A 19872-nucleotide genomic window follows, 5' to 3' on the forward strand; every position below is an offset into this window, starting at 1 on the left:
ATTTTCCAGATGCTCTATAATGAACAGGATTTGTTTCATAAATAAAATGTGATAATTCATTTAACAGGGGAAAAGCCATCAAAACTAACATGCTTTTATTTTTTCACATCACTAAGAGATGAGTTGCGGAAAGAAGGATGAATGTTAAAGGTTTGAGGAAATGCATGCAAGGTTTCACTGTCCTTGGAGACACTATTTCCAAATGACAGGATCTTCCAGTTTAAAGCCAATGTGTGCAGGAACGCTTCACTGAGAAAGACAGAGGCCAAAGGAATTGATGAAGGTGGGAAAGAAAGGATGTAATGTTTTTCCATATCCCATCCATGCAACTGGAGAAATAACTTGCAGTGTTTATCTTAAAACTAAACTGCATAATTAATATCCCATGGTGAGCAAGTCGGTTCTAGGAGACAAGTGCAGGGAATGTTCGTATAGGCTCTTGGATGGCCCAGTTTAAGGGTGTTAAATCTCTGGAGTGTGACAAGATGAATTTTAAGGCCACAGAAACAATTGATTACACAGCAATCAGTGAATCAGTGCATTTAACTCATAAAGAGGGAGAATTAGCCAACCCTTCAGGAATTTGAAAAGCTGATTTCTGAGAGTGGACATGGTTTAAAGCCCACACATAGTCCATGACGTCCTTTTCCTTTCCAGTTGCTGAAGCCCTGAAGGCATACTGTAAAACTATTAAGAAAACAGTAACTCAGGGATTATATGAAGCAATCAGCCTCATCAAGCTCACTTTCACAATGCCTTTATGAAAGGCAGTGATTCTCTGAGTTTCAAAAGCAATGATGTTCGTTAGATAGTAGGAGAGAAAATTTAAAGGAGATTTAGAGGCAATAATGTACTTCAGGTGACTATACTATATAATCATTTATATCAAAGAGGATCCTTTATATTGGGCTTCCCAGGTGGCACAATGGTAAAGAATCCACCTGCCAATGCAGGAGATGCAAGAAATGTGAGTTCAATCCCTAGGTAGGAAGATCCCCCTAGAGCAGGAAATGGCTCCAGTATTCTTGCCTGGAAAATTCCATGGACAGAGGAGTCTGTAGGCTACACTCTGTTAGGTCACGAAAGAGTCAGACGTGACTGAACACACACAAACACATACATCCTTCATATTAGAGTGTAGTTACAATCAGCTATCACAGATAGCCAATGAATCCTATCTTTGTTTAAAATAAGCTTAAAAGTTAATTGCCTTTTTTTTAGGATGAAAAGAAAGCATCTGTAGGCAAAAGCCTTAAAAGAAGTTTTATCACATGCAAGTGCTAATGAGTAAAACTACCTCCACTTTGGAGTTCACTGCATTAATGAGGATTGTATGGAAATCATCATATGATCTCACTGAAGGTATGCTGTTTCTCATTGTTTCAAGCTTAGGTAAGCATGTTATCTCAAAACTGTCTTTTTCAATAATATCAAAGCCTCTAAAACTGCACATTTTTCAAACCAACAGTTATTAGAAAATAATTAAGCCTATATTTGAAGATGTTGCTTAAGGATATCCACAATGTTAGTACGCCACGCTGAAAGCAACCTAAAATCCCAACAATAGAGGACAGGTAAAGAAAGTGCGCCTTATCCAAGTAACAGAAATCTCTGTAGCCCTTAAAAGCCGTGTTATGAAGTTGTATTTTATCGTCATTCCATATGATGGGTAACTCGGTGAGTGTGCGTGCCTGGGCACATACCAAAACCTGGAAGCACAGAAACCAAAACAGTAAGTCTGACTCATTATGTGGTGACATTATAGATGATTTGGCCAGTCTTTTTTACTTGCCTACGGTATTACCATATTTTTCTACAAAAAAACATGAATTTCTCATGATGTTTTTTCTTTTCTGATCACAATAACTTTGTGATTCATCAGTTCCTTTCAACATGCTTTTAAACCATACTTAGGTACTCCAATAAGTAGAATGCCCCACGGTACACAGCAGCTATGAAAGCGAAAGTGGAAGTGTTAGTCATTCAGTCGAGTGGGCCTCTTTGCAACCCCAAGGGCTGTAGGCTTCTCTGTCAATGGGGATTCTCCAGGCAAGCGGGTTGCCATGCCCTCCTCCAGGGGATCGTCCCAACCCAGGAATCGAACCCAGGTCTCCCGCATTGTGGGCAGATTCTTTACTGTCTGAGCCACCAGGGAAGCCCTGTTTGAAGTATAATTGACTTAAACCATTACATTAGATCCTGGTGTACAACACAAGGATATTTCTATACATCACAAAATGATCACCATGACAAGTCTAGTTACCATCTGTCACCATGCAAAGATATTACATTATTATTGACAATATTCCCCACCCAGTACATTTCATTTCTGTGACTCATTTATTTTGTAACTGAAGTTTGTACCTCTTTATTAATTTATTATATACTTTATTAATCTGAGCCTCAGTTTCCTCATCTGGAAAATGAAAAGCATGAATTAAATAAAGGACTTCCTTCCAGTTTGAATATTCTTTAGCTCTAAGAGGAAAGACATCCCACTTCACCAAGCCACAGTATGGAAGAGGGTTTCTGTCAGCAATAGAACCAAACCAAACTAGTCTATCTCGCCATCAGGCTAAGAAGGGAGTGCAAAAATAGCCTCCAATATGTCTCTGTTATTTACAAGACTAGGAAGAAATCTTTTGGAAAAGTTACTACTCAGCTTGTGTGCCTGTGTGTGTGCTTAGTCATTCAGCCATGCTCGACTCTTTACAACCACATGGACTGTAGCCCACCAGGCTCCTTTGTCCATGGGATTTTCCAGGCAAGAATACTGGAGTGGGTTACCGTTTCCTCCTCCAGGGGATCCTCCTGACTCAGGGATTGAACTGGTGTCTCCCGCATCTCCTGCAATGGCAGGCACATTCTTTACCATTGTACCACCTGGGAATCCAACTACTCAGCTTTGTGTTGTGTTAGTTGCTCGGTCGTGTTTGACTCTTTGTAACCCCATGGTCTGTCCATGGAATTTCTAGGCAAGAATACTGGAGTGGGTTGCCATTCCCTTCTCCAGGGTGTCTTCCTGACCCAGAGATCAAACCAGGGTCTCTGGCATTGCAGGCAGATTCTTTCCCGTCTGAGCCACCTACTATATTTCCTATGTGAAACATTTGTGTATAGAAAACTGGTTTGCATGTTAAATTAATGACCTCCTTTATCAATTAGCATTGTGTTGCAAGCAACAGAAAACCTGGTTGTAAATGATTTAGGACCCCCTCTGAAAAAAAAAGAATTTTTGAGACTTGCATAACAGAACAATTCAGGATACAGCTGGTGTTAGGTGTTGAAAGTGAGCCATTTTCACTGAAGCCGCAAGGTAGCAACACGAGGGAATGAGGGTGAATAGCTGTGTAGGTACTGAAGGAACCACGTAGGCCACCATTTCCAATGCTGACCCCACCTTTTTTCTCCTTGCACCCAACTGCAGAAATGAATTGCGTTACAAAAGATTCCATTGCCATTTTTTTCCTGCACTCATTTGCAAATAAATACGCTATTTGAACCAGCATAAAAGCACAAATCCAACATTTAGATTATTAAAAGCACATCCTCTTTTTAGATTGATTTTCCAGGTAAATAGCCCTTGGGTTTATCGTACCACCTCTGAGAAATTAAAAGTTATTCGGTTCAGCTATCCTCCAGTTAAGAGGAGATGATGTTCTATCTTATGTAGACTTGGGTCTATGCTTATAACCTCCCTCTGTGCTGTGATTCAGAGTCAAAATAAGAATAATTTGCTCAGTAATACATTCTATGACAAGGTCTTCAGCTTTAACAATTGCAAAGTCACATTTTCGTCTTTGCCAGGCCATCTGAAATAATACAAAGGCCACCCACTGACAGAGGAATATTTGCCAAATCTTGGAGTCAATACAGGACATTGTTTACATAAGTTTATAACTCAGGCATTTAAAATGTTCTTCTTACCTTGTAAGAATGCAAAGCAGATTCCATATTGTTAAGTTAACTTAGGAGGATGTTTCTTGATTTCTAACAGTTCTTACCCAGGAAAAGTATGGCACAGAGTTGGGAACTTAGAGGCTGGAGCCAGTCTACCTGGTTTCAAATCACTTTGAGTAGCGGTACAGAACCCCGGGCATCCTTCCATGACTCAGCCTTCCCAACTGTAAAATTGGGATGATAACACTCTACCTGCCTGATAAAGCTGTTTTAGGACTAAGTAAGTTAGTAGGGAACTTGGTTGATGGTCACTGTTACAGACGCTTTTGTAAAATGTGAGTAGTTTCTTCCAGAAGACATCCCCATCTCCTCCTATAATTGGTGCCTATTGGGGAAACAGATGAATCTAACTTTGTGATGCTATGGTGTACATTTGCATGCATGAAAGTGAAAAGTGAAAGCGAAGTCCCTCAGTCGACTCCGACTCTTGGCAACCCCATGGACTGCAGCCTACCAGGCTCCTCCATCCATGGGATTTTCCAGGCAAGAGTACTGGAGTGGGGTGCCATTACCTACAACTGCTGCTGCTACTGCTAAGTCACTTCAGTCGTGTCCGACTCTGTGTGACCCCATAGACAGCAGCCCACCAGGCTCCCCCATCCCTGGGATTCTCCAGTCAAGAACACTGGAGTGGGTTGCCATTTCCTTCTCCAATGCATGAAAGTCAAAAGTGAAAGGGAAGTCACTCAGTCGTGTTCGACTCTTAGCGACCCCATGGACTGCAGCCTACCAGGCTCTCCGTCCATGGGATTTTCCAGGCAAGAGTACTGGAGTGGGATGCCATTGCCTTCTCCGATTGCCTACAACTACAGGATCCTAAACCTGGGCTACCTACCCTATAGGAAATATGCAACCTTTGTAACAAGGACTATCCTACTATCTTGGAATCTTAAGAGCTGTAAATTATCTTACAGTTTGTCTAGTCCAGACGTTTGCCATTGAGATCAGTATCCATATCTGAGGCAACTGAACAAGTGAAGAGAAGATCTAGCCTGTCACAGTGATTAGAGGATGCCACAGGTATCTACTACCCAGGGACTCCTCAGGACACCAAATGCCTTGCAAAGTGCATATCCACCATGTACAGGATGGATTCACAAGCCTTGATAAATATTGCACTCAGGGAAGAATCGTCCTGCCCAAAATTACAATGGTGCCCCTTTTAAGAAACACAGGGTCAGACTTCCCCAGTGACGCAGTAGAAGGGAAAAAAAAAAAAAGAAATGAAAGTGCAATTTGCTCAGTCATGCCCAACCCTTTGCGACCTCATGGGCTATTACCCCACCAGTCTGCTCTGTCCATCGAATTCTCCAGGCAAGAATCCTGGAGTGGGTAGCCATTCCCTTCTCCAAGGGATCTTCCTGTCCCAGGGATTGAACCCAGGCCTCCCATATTGCAGGCAAGGAATCCTCCTGCAAATGCAGGGGACACAGGTTCAATTCCTGGTCTGGAGAGATTCCATGTGCCACAGAGCAACTAAGCCCATGTGACACCACTACTGAGCCCATGCTCTAGGGCCCGCGAGCTGCTTACTGAGCCGGCGAACTCCAACTACTGAGCCCCATGTGTGAAGACCCTGTGCTCCCCAACTAGAGAAGCCACCACAACGAGAAGCCCACACGCAGCGATGAAGAGTAGCCCCTGCTTGCTGCAACTAGAGAAAGCCTGCACATAGTAAAGAAGACTCAGGGCAACCACAAAATAAAATGAATAAATAAATTCAAAAGATTAAAAAGAAAAACAAACACAAAATCTCCAATCTCTTACTGCAAGAAGATACAGTTAAATGCCATAGGGTCATCCAGCCAGTGTGAACATCTGCTCTAAAAGAGAACTCATCTTCTCAAAAGTCATCACGTCCACTTCGGTCCAGTTCAAAATATCAGATGGGTCTTTCCTTATACTGAGACAGTACCTGTCCTCTGGTCCTCGTTTTGTTTCCACGTGGCCCAAAGAATAATTTGAAATGAACAAAATGAAACTTACCCATTCTCCAAACCAATATAAAATATTTACACATTATGATGTCAAAGTCGTGGCTCTAAGAACACCAGATGCTTCTAGAACAGTGAATCTGTCATTTCACATTTTTTCTCCCTCAGTTAAAAAAAAAAAAAAAGCAAAGCATCACAACTCAGAGGTGCTGCAGTGAAACGCAGCTTTTCCTAATGAGATTAATAATAAATACAGTCTCAACTAGATCCTCATTAACAAGCGGGATCCCGATTTATGCCTAGCTCAACCATGCCTGTGCACTGACTCCAGGCTGACTATCCCACTGCCTTTAGCTTCTATGTTTAAGATATACACAAGTAATGAGAAAGCTCAATAGTGTAATTATGGAGGAGAGCAACATGGCATCTGCGCCTTCCACCCAGCAGAGACAGGGAACAGCCCACATTCAGAGAACACATCCACTATGGACTGGAGAGTCATTTATGTGACTGGGAAAGCAATGGAATGAGGTTTCAGAGTCAATTTCCTTGTTGTGGTTGTTGCATTTTTGTTTTTACCGAAGTCTAGCAAATATACAGAAAAGAAGTGTCCAAATCCTAAGTGAATAATCTAGAGCCAGTTTTAATGGTGAAACCTTTCAAATTTGCAAAGTAAAAGCTAGAGTCTCTGCACACTTTCCGCAATGCTAATAAAAGATGGAAAACTATCTTAACTTTATGTATCAATTATAATCCTAAAATCTGCTAAGAATAAGAGGAAAGAGAGAAAGAGATATAGTCAGAAAGAAAGGAAAAGAGAATACATAGGCTAATATCAATCGGTTATTTGTTAAAAATTCAAAATAAAAATAATACAAATTTCTATTTACTCTCAAATTTCTCAAATCTATTTACTCAAATTTCTATTTGCTCTATTTTATTGACCACTGAATAGATGTCACTTCCTAGCAAGACTTACATTGTCTTATTTAATCCTAAGGATACCTACGGGGTGAGTGAAAGTCGCTTAGTCAGGTCCAACTCTTTGAAACCCCAATTCTCCAGGCCAGAATACTGAAGTGGGTAGCCTTTCCCTTCTCCAGAGGATCTTCCCAACCCAGAGATCAAACCCAGGTCTCCCGCATTGCAGGCCAATTCTTTACTAGCTGAGCGACAAGGGAAGTCCAAGAATACTGGAATGGGTAGTCTATCCTTTCGCCAGTGGACCTTCCCCACCCAGGAATCAAACCAGGGTCTCCTACATTGCAGTCAGATTCTTTACCAACTGAGCTATCAGGGAAGCCCTACCTATGGGGTAGGTGTCATTATTCTCCTATTACAGAGGAGAAAAAATAACAGAGCACTAAAGTTAAGTGCCTAGAGGTGGTAGTCACCACTGTAAGTGACAAAGCTGAGATTAAAATTAAATTCTTATTCCAAGGCCCTGGCTCTTCATCACCACAATTAACAAATAGAATGTAAGAAACTTTTAGCCAAAATTTACTGTCACCTGATAGGGTTTTTTTCACAGATGCAAAGAGAGTTTATGGATTTTTTTTTTTTAATCTACAAATATATTCAATATTCATAATATTGAATAAACACCCATAAACACACATCTGAAAGAGATATTTGAAGTCATCTAACAAAATTCAAAACCCCTTCTCTCTTGCTGCTACTGGAATGGGGTGCCACTGCCTACAACTGCTGCTGCTGCTGCTAAGTCACTTCAGTCGTGTCCGACTCTGTGCGACCCCATAGACGGCAGCCCACCAGGCTCCCCCGTCCCTGGGCTTCTCCAGGCAAGAACACTGGAGTGGGTTGCCATTTCCTTCTCCAATGCATGAAAGTGAAAAGTGAAAGGGAAGTCACTCAGTCGTGTCCGACCCTTAGCGTCCCCATGGACTGCAGCCCACCAGGCTCCTCCATCCATGGGATTTTCCAGGCAAGAGTACTGGAGTGGGGTGCCATTGCCTTCTCCACCCTTCTCTCTTAGAAATGTTTAAAATATCTCATAGCATGCTTAAATTATGTCCACTAAAACTGGCATAAAATAAAGATGCTTACAATCAACATTATTATTTTTCTGTGGCCTAAAAATTCTGATCAATGTTGTAAGATAAAAATCATAAATAAGAGGTCTAGTTTTTAAAAAGAAGGAAAAATATATAATTGCTTGTACCTAAAAATATTGGTTCTCTAAAAAGTCTAGAGAATTAACTGAAAACCTGTTAGTATTCACAAGACAGTTCAATAAAAAGATTGGATGCAAGATAAACATACAAAAATCAATAGCTTTCCTGTAGATCAGTGATAACCAGCCAGAACATATAATGGAAAATACTGGGAAAACTCAATAGGTTTCTATATCTCAATCATTATCTGCAGTAGAAGTCAACGATCCTTTTGTGGGGCTAAGGGTTCTTTTTTAGTATATCTATTTTTTGAAGTTGCAATAATAGTTGTGATTTTTCACAAGGTCAGACATTACTTCTCTTTAATAAATGACTTTGTTTCTCTAATAGAAAAGCAAAGATCCAACAATGGTTCAGTACAATTGCTGAAATCAGTGTAAAATTCTTGCCTTATCAAGAACCCATTTAAGAATTACTGAAATAGTTACAGCAACAACGTTCTGTAAATAAGGATGCCAGAATCTTTCCTGAAGGTTAGAATAAATGATGTAATGGGGTCTGGTTAACTGGCACCCCACTCCAGTACTCTTGCCTGGAAAATCCCATGGATGGAGGAGCCTGGTAGGCTGCAGTCCATGGGGTCGCTGAGAGTCGGACATGACTGAGCGACTTCACTTTCACTTTTCACTTTCATGCATTGGAGAAGGAAATGGCAACCCACTCCAGTGTTCTTGCCTGGAGAATCCCAGGGATGGGGGAGCCTGGTGGGCTGCTGTTTATGGGGTCGCACAGAGTCGGACACGACTGAAGTGACTTAGCAGCAGCAGCAGCTTAGTACAGTAAGTGTCCTAACGGAAGACCATGTGAGACCCTCAGGTGGTGTGTTTCAAACTTTTTTAAAGCTTTTCTTTTTAATCTCGCAATGATAACGTTCTCATTTTTCCATCAACATGAGTTTCCTGGTGCAAAAATACCACACTTTTATAATGTTTTACTGTAGCCCTGCATTAGGCTAATTGAAAACTCGAGGATAAACAGAGAAGCAGTTCCTAAATTAACTGCTTTAAAAGAAACCTGAATGTTCAAATATTACTTTCAGCTGCATTTCTTTGCTGGCACCTCGTTAGAGAACCAAGTAATGAAATCTCAATTTCTCCCATTAGTTAATTAGCACCTTTGCATCTTAAGTACTGAAAGTGTTACACTGTTAATTACCTAGGAGTCTGCTCTCAAAAATCAGTGGCTGCTTATGTTTTTTTTATTTTTTCTTATGCATGGGTTTACACAATCCTAAAAAAAAAAAAAAAAAAACTATAGTCTTCCATGTGCATAGGCTAAATGTTACAAAATGTAGTGTTTAACAGCTAAAGGTGAGTTCAAGTCAACTAGTGCCCCTGTATTGATCTCTTATTTCTCCCAACACTTTTCTTCTAATCCTCTCCATAATTACATGAACTGCAAGAGCTTTCCTGACGCTGTCAGTTCCTCCTGCATCCATTTTCAAATGGCTAGCAGAGAAGCCGTCGGGCACTAGATCAAATTGTCAATGTTCCCCACTTGGGGCAATTGACAATCCTCTTGAAGTCTCCTGGCACATCTGTCAAGAGCCTCCCAGGGTTCTTCCAAACTCTTTCCCCTTGGAAGAGAGCAAGGAGGGTGGAGGAGGCAGAAAGGTATTGATCCATTCTTTTAACATGCTAATTGGCCCGGGGGACTGCTTCAGTCATTGCCAAACTGGACACTTCAAAAGGAAACTGTTTTTCAAAGTGGAGATGTCTTTTTCAAACACTTAAAACTGAAAACAAATGAATCTAAGCATCAAGTTCACGGTACAATGTGAAGGAGGTTGGACAAACAGAAATGCGGAGAGTGATACATGCAGACAGAGAGTGATATATGCAAAAGTGCCCTTTTCATTCATTAACTGATGGTAACAAGAAGTTTAAAAGTTTGAAAGAGACTTTAAACTTCTAGAGCCAGTGTGTCTCCCATGAACAATTAGGATATAACCTACTATGTAGATTACAATATTCCTTGGGAGAAGAATAAACACTGATATAATTAAACTGATATAATATGGTAATAGCATCAATGTTGATGAATGCTTGGACATCTCCATAATGGTGAAAATGGAATAAAACTGTTTGTTTAATTATACCTCTAACTGGCAACACACCATGATGGCTAGATGGGAAAAAAAAAAAAGTAGGGTGGGTAAGAGCACCATTATTAAAGGAACTTTGTCTACCGTCTTTGCTATCAGTTTATTATTTCATCAATGAAACACACAGTACAGATAAGACTGCAAGACATAATTAAGTGCATAAGGTTGCAAGTATTGTTAACGCTTGTAAAATTAATTCATCAAACATGATGATTTGCTCAGTTTTCAGGTCATGTATTTCTGGGGATATATTGTTATCTGTGAATGGTTATTAACAGAGAAAGCCATAGAAAAGAGAGATGGCAGCGTTGGTAATGAAGAAGCCCCTGTGGAAGGCAAGAGCTGGGAAACTCAGCATCTCAAATCAGGGAAGTTCTTAAGGACAAAAGCCCATGAGAAAAGCATTCCTTACTGAGCTGCGTCTTAACTGATCATGAGGTTGGCCCATATTTACCTGCCATGGTATTATGGAGGAAATCAGTATTCTGTTAACCCCTGACCCCTCGGATTTGCAGCAGACAAAGGACCAATCTGGAGGCCTGGGAGAACACCGCCAAATGTCAAACAGCAGGGAAGCGATTGTTACGGAAACAGTTGGCTTGGGCACAGCCAGCTTTATTGGGGCAAACTTCTATTCACAGAAACAAGCCATGAGGAGATAACGCCATAAAATATGAACCAAATGGAACCTTTTGCCTTACTTCTAAATTGTTGGCTTTATGGGACTTCATGCTGAATAGTATGAAAAAAATCCAATTTGCTTTGAAGCGCATTACTCTGTCTAACATCCTAATTATTGTTTACATTGCCATTTGCCTTCTATTAAGAATTGAATAATTACCCAGCACTTCATAGTTTAAAAATACAAGCAAACAGGATTATCTGGGTAATTAAGAAACTGTACCGTAGCTTTGTACCACTGTGGAAAATATCTGTACATGGAGGGGGAAATGATAATTATCAATCAACTTACTTCAAATGGTATTTTCAGGATTCTGAGCAATTGGAGATCTGTAACTTATTAAGAAGAGGTTAGTAAGATCACCTTTGAGAAGTGTGAGTCTGTTTAAATCCATCCTTAGAAACAAGAGCCAGATAAGCAGCTGAATTTTCTCATCCACTAATGACACGACAGAACATACCAAGTACAGAGCCTTCTGCTGTTCTTTAATCCTAATAATCCATCCCAAATGGACTTTGAACAGCAGCATCATCAAATTTTGTCAGGCCATGTGGAGCTAAACCAAAGCTCTTCCACAGTTAGATGTTGTTTTAGCTGACCCTGCCTACACTTAATTACACTGCAAAGTCTGGCTCTGCCCGTTTGCTGCCCTGTGAAATTAGTTCGAACTCAAAACTAATTGAACTTCAAAAACATTTCATGCCAAGTCCTCTTCTTTTAGTTTATAGAATACATAGGATCAGGGCCTTCTGAAGACAGTACTATTTTCAAGATGAGAGTGAAGTTTGTTGGGTTAAATATGTATTGTACTCGCATTTTCATTCTGAGGGAACAAAGCAAAGGTTAAGTAAATTTGGAGACACTGGTGGGATGGGAATTCAAAAGGCAACATTCAACCCAAAGCGAATACACATACAGAATAAGGAACAAAATTAGCGTCAATACAACTTTGAAAGAAATGTATGTGGGACAGGAGTGAATATAAAGGATTTTAATCATGATTTTAGGTATGCAATTGGTTGTCTTCATTCATAGATGTATGACACTAACATGATGAAAATACCAATGATTTGTGCAATCTACACTTTCAGGATTTATTTGTTGAAGGGGTGAATAGGTTCCCGCCTACGAGTGACCTAACGCCTATATTTTCAGAACTTTCTGAGATCTGACAATTCTTTCTCCAAGAATTTTATCTTTTTCCTTGACAATTTTTGAAAGCCCTTTGTTGGGCCACTTCTAAGCATTCCTAGCATAATCTGCACAGTGCTATCTCCTCCCTCCTCAGAAAAAAAAACAGGGAGATTCCTGCTCAAACTGTCAGGAAACAGACAAGCCAAGGGATTCACCAAGACTAGGTTCCTTTCCAAAGGTCAAAATAAAATGAGCAGCAGGAGCTTGGATTGTTTCACTTGGGGCTAGGGGCCCCAGGAACGACAACCAGCCACACTGGGGGAGGGCCGGCGGGGTGGGGGGGGGTTGGCGGGGTGCACAAAAGGGGCCCTGTGCAAACACCCCAGTCTCCGCCTTCCACCCCCAATCTCTGGAAGCATTCAAATCAAAACCGAATTAATTTGCATGGTGTCTAAATCATTGGGTTCTGCATAAACAGAAGGAGATTTTGGCTGGAGTTTCCAAAGGAAGCTCTCTAGCCTTTGTGAAAGGGGGAAATGGGTGTGCTGTTTTGCATGAGGGCGCATACAGAATATGCAAACGAGGGATCTGCTGCCGGCAAAAAAGCAACCCTAGGCCGACAGCTGACGACCCGCATTCACCCAGAAATCGCTCTGGGTCTCCAAAGGGAGTTGTCAACGGCACCAACCTGATTGTTTCCCCAGAAGCCCAAATAGACCCTGAATATTCATAAAATGTCCATTTAGTCATGGGACTATTAATTACCCTCCAGATCATGGGACCCAGTGACCTCACCTGCTCCCACCCTCACCGCAAATGGCCGAGAGGTACCAGCTGTAAGGGAGAAAGGTTTTACACCCTCAGTGAAAAAGATACAGTCTCTCAGGGTCCCATGGGCCAGCTGAGGCTTTCCTTAATCATTCCTTCTCCCAAGCACAGTAAAACTAAAGAGAGCACTGAGGCATGTTATTGGACACAGATAAACCGTTTTTAAAAAGCTAAGAGCTACAAATTGCTGCCTGATTTTATAGAAACATCTAAAGGGTAGAATAAATGTCATCCTTCTAAGCTACCTAAATCTCCGCGATTCTGAAAGTTTCCAGAGCTTCCTGATCTATTTTGATTCTAAAAGTGTCTGCAGACAGCCCAGGTACACTTTCTGCACCTACAGGAGAAACAAAAAGTTGACACTTTTTGTGCAGCACTTCTCAAACTTTTGGGTCTCAGGACCCCTTTACACACTGTTTAAAAAGACTGAGGATGCCAAAGTGCTTTTGTGTACGGGAGTTAAAGATACCAATACTTACTACCATTAGAAACTGAAACTCAGATGAATTTATTTAAAAGTACTGATAATTAAACCCATTACATGTCAACACAAATAACATATTTTGATGAAAAAAGAACCAAATTTTCTAAAACTAAATTAGTGACAAGAGTGACATTGTTAATGTCTGGCTTAATAGAGGATGGCTAGATTCTCATATTTGCTTCTCTATTTAATTTGATGAGATATCATATATCAGGTAGCCTCTGGAAAACTCCATTCATGAGAAAAGGGGAAGGAAAAGGCAAATAGCATATTAAAGTTTTGACCTGTAGACCACAGGAAAGGGTCTTGGGGGAACCCAACTGAGCACATTTTGAGGGCCACTGCAGTTAGCTGAGGAACAGAGGACCTGACCAATAGAGACAAGACCAGTCATTTCATACCGCCCCCTACACTTGGATTGCCCTCAGCTCTCCACTCAAAAAAACTGCTTCAAAACCTAAACCAGTTTCCATTGTTGGACAAACAATGACCAAATAGCCTATAGTGTCACCATATTTCTATTGAACAACAAAAAAAATAACAGTAACATTTTCTACTTCTTAGGCGCTTAATGATTCTAGGCACAGTGCTAGAACCTGTATATATACATGTGTATGTGTGACAAGTCACTTCAGTCGTGTCTGTCTTTTTGTGACCCCGTGGACTGTAGCCTGCCAGGCTCCTCTACACATAGGATTCTCCAGGCAAGGATACTGGAGTGGGTTGCCATGCCCTCACCCTTACATGTGTGTCTCATACATAATAACATACCATTGTCACCAATTTGCAAATATAGACTTGAAGTTAGGGAGGTTAAGTTAGTGACCATGATCACCCACCTAGTTAAGTAGCACACCTACAAACTAAATTCAGGTCTCAAACTCCAAAGGCAGATCTTAGCCATTTTGTACTAGTAATTATGTTAGCGCATAGACTATAGAGATTTTTGAACATCCAGGTGTAGAGATGGTTCATAAATATAATGAAAATAGCTAAGACCCAATTGAAGTAGGAATTATAAACAAGGAGTTCATTAATACATGTCACATGCAAAGATTCTGATATATCATGCTGACTCCATGATATGTTACTCCACCAAATAAATGTTTAATATGAAACAGGCCACAATTCCTTCTGCATTTATTTATTCATTCAGTCAATGAACATTTAATGAGACACAACCATGCTCCTTAATTGTCAGCTGTGTTACTTGTCTGGCTGTCCTGCACTGAACTCCTTCTGTATATATGCTCATGGTCAAGAAGGTTTATTAAAATTATCTGTCCAAGAAAAAGCCAGAAAAATAACAAAGCAAGGTTAACCATTCAGTTTTTTTTTAAGTATATGTATGATTGACAAGTTAAACTGTTGGTTTAAAAATATTACTAGAAAAAAACTAAGATTTCCAAACTATCCATCGAAAAAGAAAAAATTAAATAAAGTATGATATATTCACACTACAGAATATTAATTATCAATTATGAAGGATGGAGAAAAGTTATATTCTCTAATATGGAATGATGTCCAAGATAAATAGTCAAATATCATAAAAACAAGATGACAAGAAGATGACTCCATTTCAGTTATTTTTTAAAATACACTGTACAGATATATTTGGGTTATCTACTAAATCATAAAGACTGATAAATCAGAAGTAAGCTGGAGTAAGAGTTTCAAGCATACAATTCTTTTGCAATGTTAAATTCATCAATTAAATGCAAAAAAAAAAAGCCCCCCAAAACCTAAGTATTAAAATTCAATGAAAGTCAAACATATATCATGACCACCTCTGCTTTGCACAGTAGTAGCTGAAAAGCCATTTAATCGGTCTTTCTCCTAAAGACTCAAGTCTTAACAGAATAATTATGTCTTAATTCATTTTTGAAAAGTACAAGGAAGCTCAGTCAGATTAAAATAAGTCATCAAATCTTAAATACCAGATTCAAAAATCCCTAACTGAGATAATTCCTACATGATGCTTTAGTGAATCCAAAATAGACCATTGCCTGATTCACTCACAAAAGAAGCCTGGTCACATGTAGAAGGGAAAATAAAAAAGTATAACAGAAAAAGGACAATAATTAAACCCTGCTCTTCTCGGATATAAAGAATTGCGTCTTTCAGTGATCACAGCCATGCTTCAAAGTCAGAGATAAAAGCAACCATGTGATTTAAGCAATTGATTCTTAAAGACATGATTCAAAGGTGGAAGAAAAATTTCAAAAGTGGAAAGAATATAACAGCATCTCTCTGAACTATATTTTAAATGCATCCTTTCTGGTACTTCTTTCTCCTAAGGTTCTTCTATAATATATTAGAAAAACAAAGTAGTCATTTTTTTAAACACAGACCTCTCTCTTTTTTCAGAGCATGAATATGAAATATTTCTATTTTATAGCCATCAAAGCATTTCCATCTTGTTTTTTCTCAGAAGAGCTTTTAAGAAGCTTTTACTGATATGAAGGCATCATATATGTAATAATACATAATAGAGGTCCCTAAGTATATAGGACCCCAAACAATTTACAGCAAAATTATATATTTAAGCAAGGGTTGATTCCTACCCAGTTTAATTTTGTCACAGTTGTGATTATTTGTCCTTAAGTGACTCCATAAGACTGTTTTCTTTTTATTAGTATTATTTTTATACATGCTCTCTGAATATGCTGCTTATTACTATTTCACAAAGAGTAAATCTGTGACTTCCCTTTCATTTTTCAGCTTTTTAATTAAGCAAAAAATAAGGTAATAAAGAATCTTTTTGTCTCTTCCTCCAGCTTAATACTTTTGAAGTAATAAAAATAATCCTGTAAAACATCTGGAACATTCCCTCATAGAGGGGCAGGATTCGTACTAGGGGAGAGGGAGACATGTCTGAGGTGGAATTTTTTCTCCTTTCTCCAACTAACTAGAGCAGTTTTTTATCCTCTGCACCCCATCACTAGGCAAGTTCAAACTACTGCTAATGCCAGCCAGACATTGTCCTGCAGGAGACAAATGAGTGGCTTCCACTCTTTTTTTGTCCTGCTGAGACAGAGCCAAATCATTTCAGAAAATGTTATTCTAGGGGAGGGTGAACTTGCAGCTGCTGCAGAGGGCAAGCCCGCCATCGCCCTGCCACTCTTGACACTTTTGAGGGGGCTCCTCGCCCTCCGTCTGCATTTGCATGTACTGCTTGGAGGTAAGAACTCCAAGAGGAAGTGTCCCTCTGTCTTCGAGGTCTCTGGAGGATTCTGGCAGATGATCAGGGTTAGATTCAAACAACAGCATACCCCAGGCCCCCACCCGCCCTGGCCATTTTTGCCCAGGGATCTTTTGTCAAACATTTAAGATCTTAATCAATCTTCACTCTGACCTCCCAGACCCCAAGGAAGATGGATGAGGAAGTAGGTGACCTTTCACCTGTCCTTCTATTTGTCCTGCCACAGAAGACCCATTGAAAAGACAATTGGGGAGGGATCTGCTGCCAGAGTTCTGAAGACTTGCCCATTCTCTTTTATATCCTTTCTTAAGCTCCCTTTACACCCTGGTCTTTCTTGTTCCGCTCCCAAATCACTTTTCTTTCACTCAAAGGAAAAGTTCTCTTTCCTATAGCAGAGGGGGAAAAAAAAAAAAGATACTCTCCAAATATCATTTTCAAATGATCCTTACTCTTTGTTAGGGCAAACGCAATGCTTCCTATCTTTGTCCTTGACTTCTAAGAGTGGCTCGAAGATGGACTTCCCTTTTACCATTTCAACTCAACACCCTTAAAAGTCAATAGCTATGACCTTGATAAGTGATAAAAGAAGCTAGCATTAACATCAGTTTAATGCTTTATAATCTAAACAGTGATTTTTTTTTTACCAATTTTACATGACTGTGTCCTCTAAGTCTCTAAGCTAAGTACAATTATTATCAACCCATTTTATAGATTAACAAACAAAGGCACAGAGTGTTTAAGAAACATGCTCAAGGTCGTGCAGCTAAGTGACCAAACTGAGACACATTTCCTTATGTGGATGTTTTTCTGCTCTACCTAGCTAATCCTGATACCCCAGTAATGATGGCACATGCCTGTGTGCATGCGTGCGAAGTCACTTCACTCATGTCCAACTCTTTGCGACCCCATGGACTGCAGCCCTCTAGGTTCCTCTGTCTATGGGATTCTCCAGGCAAGAACACTGGAGTATGTTGCCATTTCCTTCTCCAGGGGAACTTTCCAACCCAGGCATTGAATCCACGTCTCTTATGTATCCTGCCTTGCCAGGCAGGTTCTTTACCACTAGCCCTACCTAGGAAGCCAAATGGTGGCACAGATGGAAGCAACCATTTCTTATTACTCTTAAGATGTTTACAGACTTGACTTATCTCTTAAAAAAAAAAAAAAAAAACTCACTCAAGTTTGGGATTTAAGAATTCTTAGGATTCAAGTTTTTTCTTCCTCCCTAAATTCATCAGAGATTCTTAACTGATAGTGTTTAAAAACAAGCAGTGCAAGGTTTTGTGCAAAAAGTGTCTTCTTGAAAGATTTAATCTTTCTACAAGTAGCAAAGGAAGTACGTGGATAGCACGAGAGAGTGCAAAGAATGAAGATTCTCAACAATAGCTTAATCAAACTTCCACTTCCATGAAATATCTAGTCTTGTGTTAGGAATAGTTTGCTCAGAAATGGACTGAACCTAAACCGTGCAGCCTCAACCTTTCTATGAATCACGTGATGATGAACTGTATTCCTAAGATTATTTCCATAAAGCCATCCACTACCATGTTCAATTGCCTTTACATTCACTCCCTCCTCCATCTTTTTCTCTTTTCCTTCTAATTTGGGTTGTAAAGATGTCAAGGAGTTTCACAGTGCAGCAATGTATGAGTTACTGGGCTGTGTGACAATTGGAAATCAATGACATTAGATACAGAGAGATGTACTGATGCCAGAAACATGAACATCTGAGCAAAAATGGAAGACAATGTGTTTTTTAAGAAACATATATGTAAGAATCTTGATATGTTAAGATGTGCAAGTCTTGTCCTACAAAAATCAAGAAGGAAGAACAATTTACTCTAAGATGCGAAGCAGTATTATTACCCTATTCATTTCACTCTTCCCACTATGATGATTATAATTTAGGTGCCAACAACGCACTCATATTTTTCTAACATTAACACTGGAATATACTTCAGGGTTTCCATTTGGTACAGCTTACCTAGTAGTTGCTAAGTAAGAAATTAATCTTTGTTAAAAAAAACACCTTGAAATTCAAACGTCTAAATGTTCAACTTTACCTTTTGACTCAAAGTCAACAGAAAAGGTTGCCAGTCTTTATCCTGTTTTATATTTTCAATGCATTTAAAAGACATTCATTGTTAGCTACTTCTAGAAATAACTATATCACATCAAGAAGAACACTTATGATCTCTTATAACTCTATGACACCAAACTACCCTAAATGCAACTTTCTTTAGGTTATAACTGCTGATTTCCAATTGGTCAAGTGGATTGCTCTATAGTCAATCCCACCTGTCATTAAAATGGTTGAAATGCCAGACAAATTGTTTGGCAGTCAGTTATTTCGGGCTCTTTAATCACCAAATCAGATGAACCATGTGGTAGTGTAGTCTCCAGCTCAACAATCACCCCGAGAAAAGATTAATCTGATCTGTTCCAGAGATGGGACCCAGAGTTACACGCTTTAGTAGTAACCGTAATAAGACTGGCGGCAGCAGACTATTGATAACCACTGAAGATAAATGCCAAGCAAAAATACAAGTCTTAAGATAACTGATTTTTGCAAGCCTTAATTCACACGTGATATGAGCAATCCATATAAATATGGAATACTCCCAGCCTTTACTCAAAAACAAAGCTAATATAAGAAGTCTGCAAACTCTCTCCAAAAGGGGAAATAAGGGAAGAGGGAATTGCAGACAGGGTTAAATGAGAGGAAAAGAAGTCACCTTAGTAATATGATAAACAGTCATTAACATGACCAAAAAAAACCAAACAAACCTGGATTTCTTCAAAAACTCAATAATCAAAATGGATCACAATTTACTACTACCTCTGACCACAGATCCAATAAGAAGACTCTTACTAGCTCTTTATCACCTCCTCAGGGAAATTAAGAGGTCTTTCATCAAGATTCAGTTCACTTGGAGATCCCATCAATGGGAGCTCAATGGAACAGAAGGCGCGTGAAACCCTGTCGCTCCACTTTGCTGACCCATGTCTACACTACTCCACAAGGCAGGAAAAACTGGACTTTCCTCACACAGTTCGATTTTAATCAGCAGGAGGAAATTGGAACAACAAACCCTAATTTGACATTGAAATCATTCACGGACATATCCACAGGAGGAGAGATGTTTACTAACAGGGGAACCAGGGTTCGAAAATGTGTGGGTCCTCTTGAAGCAAGGATCAATCAGCGCCCTTTCTTCAGCTTGTTCATTTACATTTCAGAGGGCACATCAAGCCGGTTCACATCTAAGTGCCTGTTAGCAAATGTGTTTGGCCTTCTGCTGATTACAGCAGCATCATTTATTTTGTCAGTGTTAGAATCGTCTTAGCT

General features: G+C 39.8%; 1 protein-coding gene across 5 annotated transcripts in view; it reads right to left on the minus strand.

Moving 5' to 3' along the window:
* Positions 1-19872, minus strand: part of EPHA4 (EPH receptor A4) — a 159898-nt gene that overhangs the window by 131636 nt on the left and 8390 nt on the right. Inside the window, exon 4 of one of the 5 annotated variants that reach the window (XM_055573577.1) lies at positions 14459-14601. The exons of the other annotated variants lie outside the window; for them this stretch is intronic. Within the exon in view, the coding sequence (XP_055429552.1) occupies positions 14579-14601 (23 nt within the window). The 3' untranslated portion in view covers positions 14459-14578. Of the gene's footprint in view, positions 1-14458; positions 14602-19872 lie in introns of those variants that run through there. 5 annotated transcript variants of the gene reach the window in all.

The sequence above is a fragment of the Bubalus kerabau genome, chromosome 3, assembly GCF_029407905.1.
Source record: "Bubalus kerabau isolate K-KA32 ecotype Philippines breed swamp buffalo chromosome 3, PCC_UOA_SB_1v2, whole genome shotgun sequence".
NCBI classification, from domain to species: domain Eukaryota; kingdom Metazoa; phylum Chordata; class Mammalia; order Artiodactyla; family Bovidae; genus Bubalus; species Bubalus kerabau.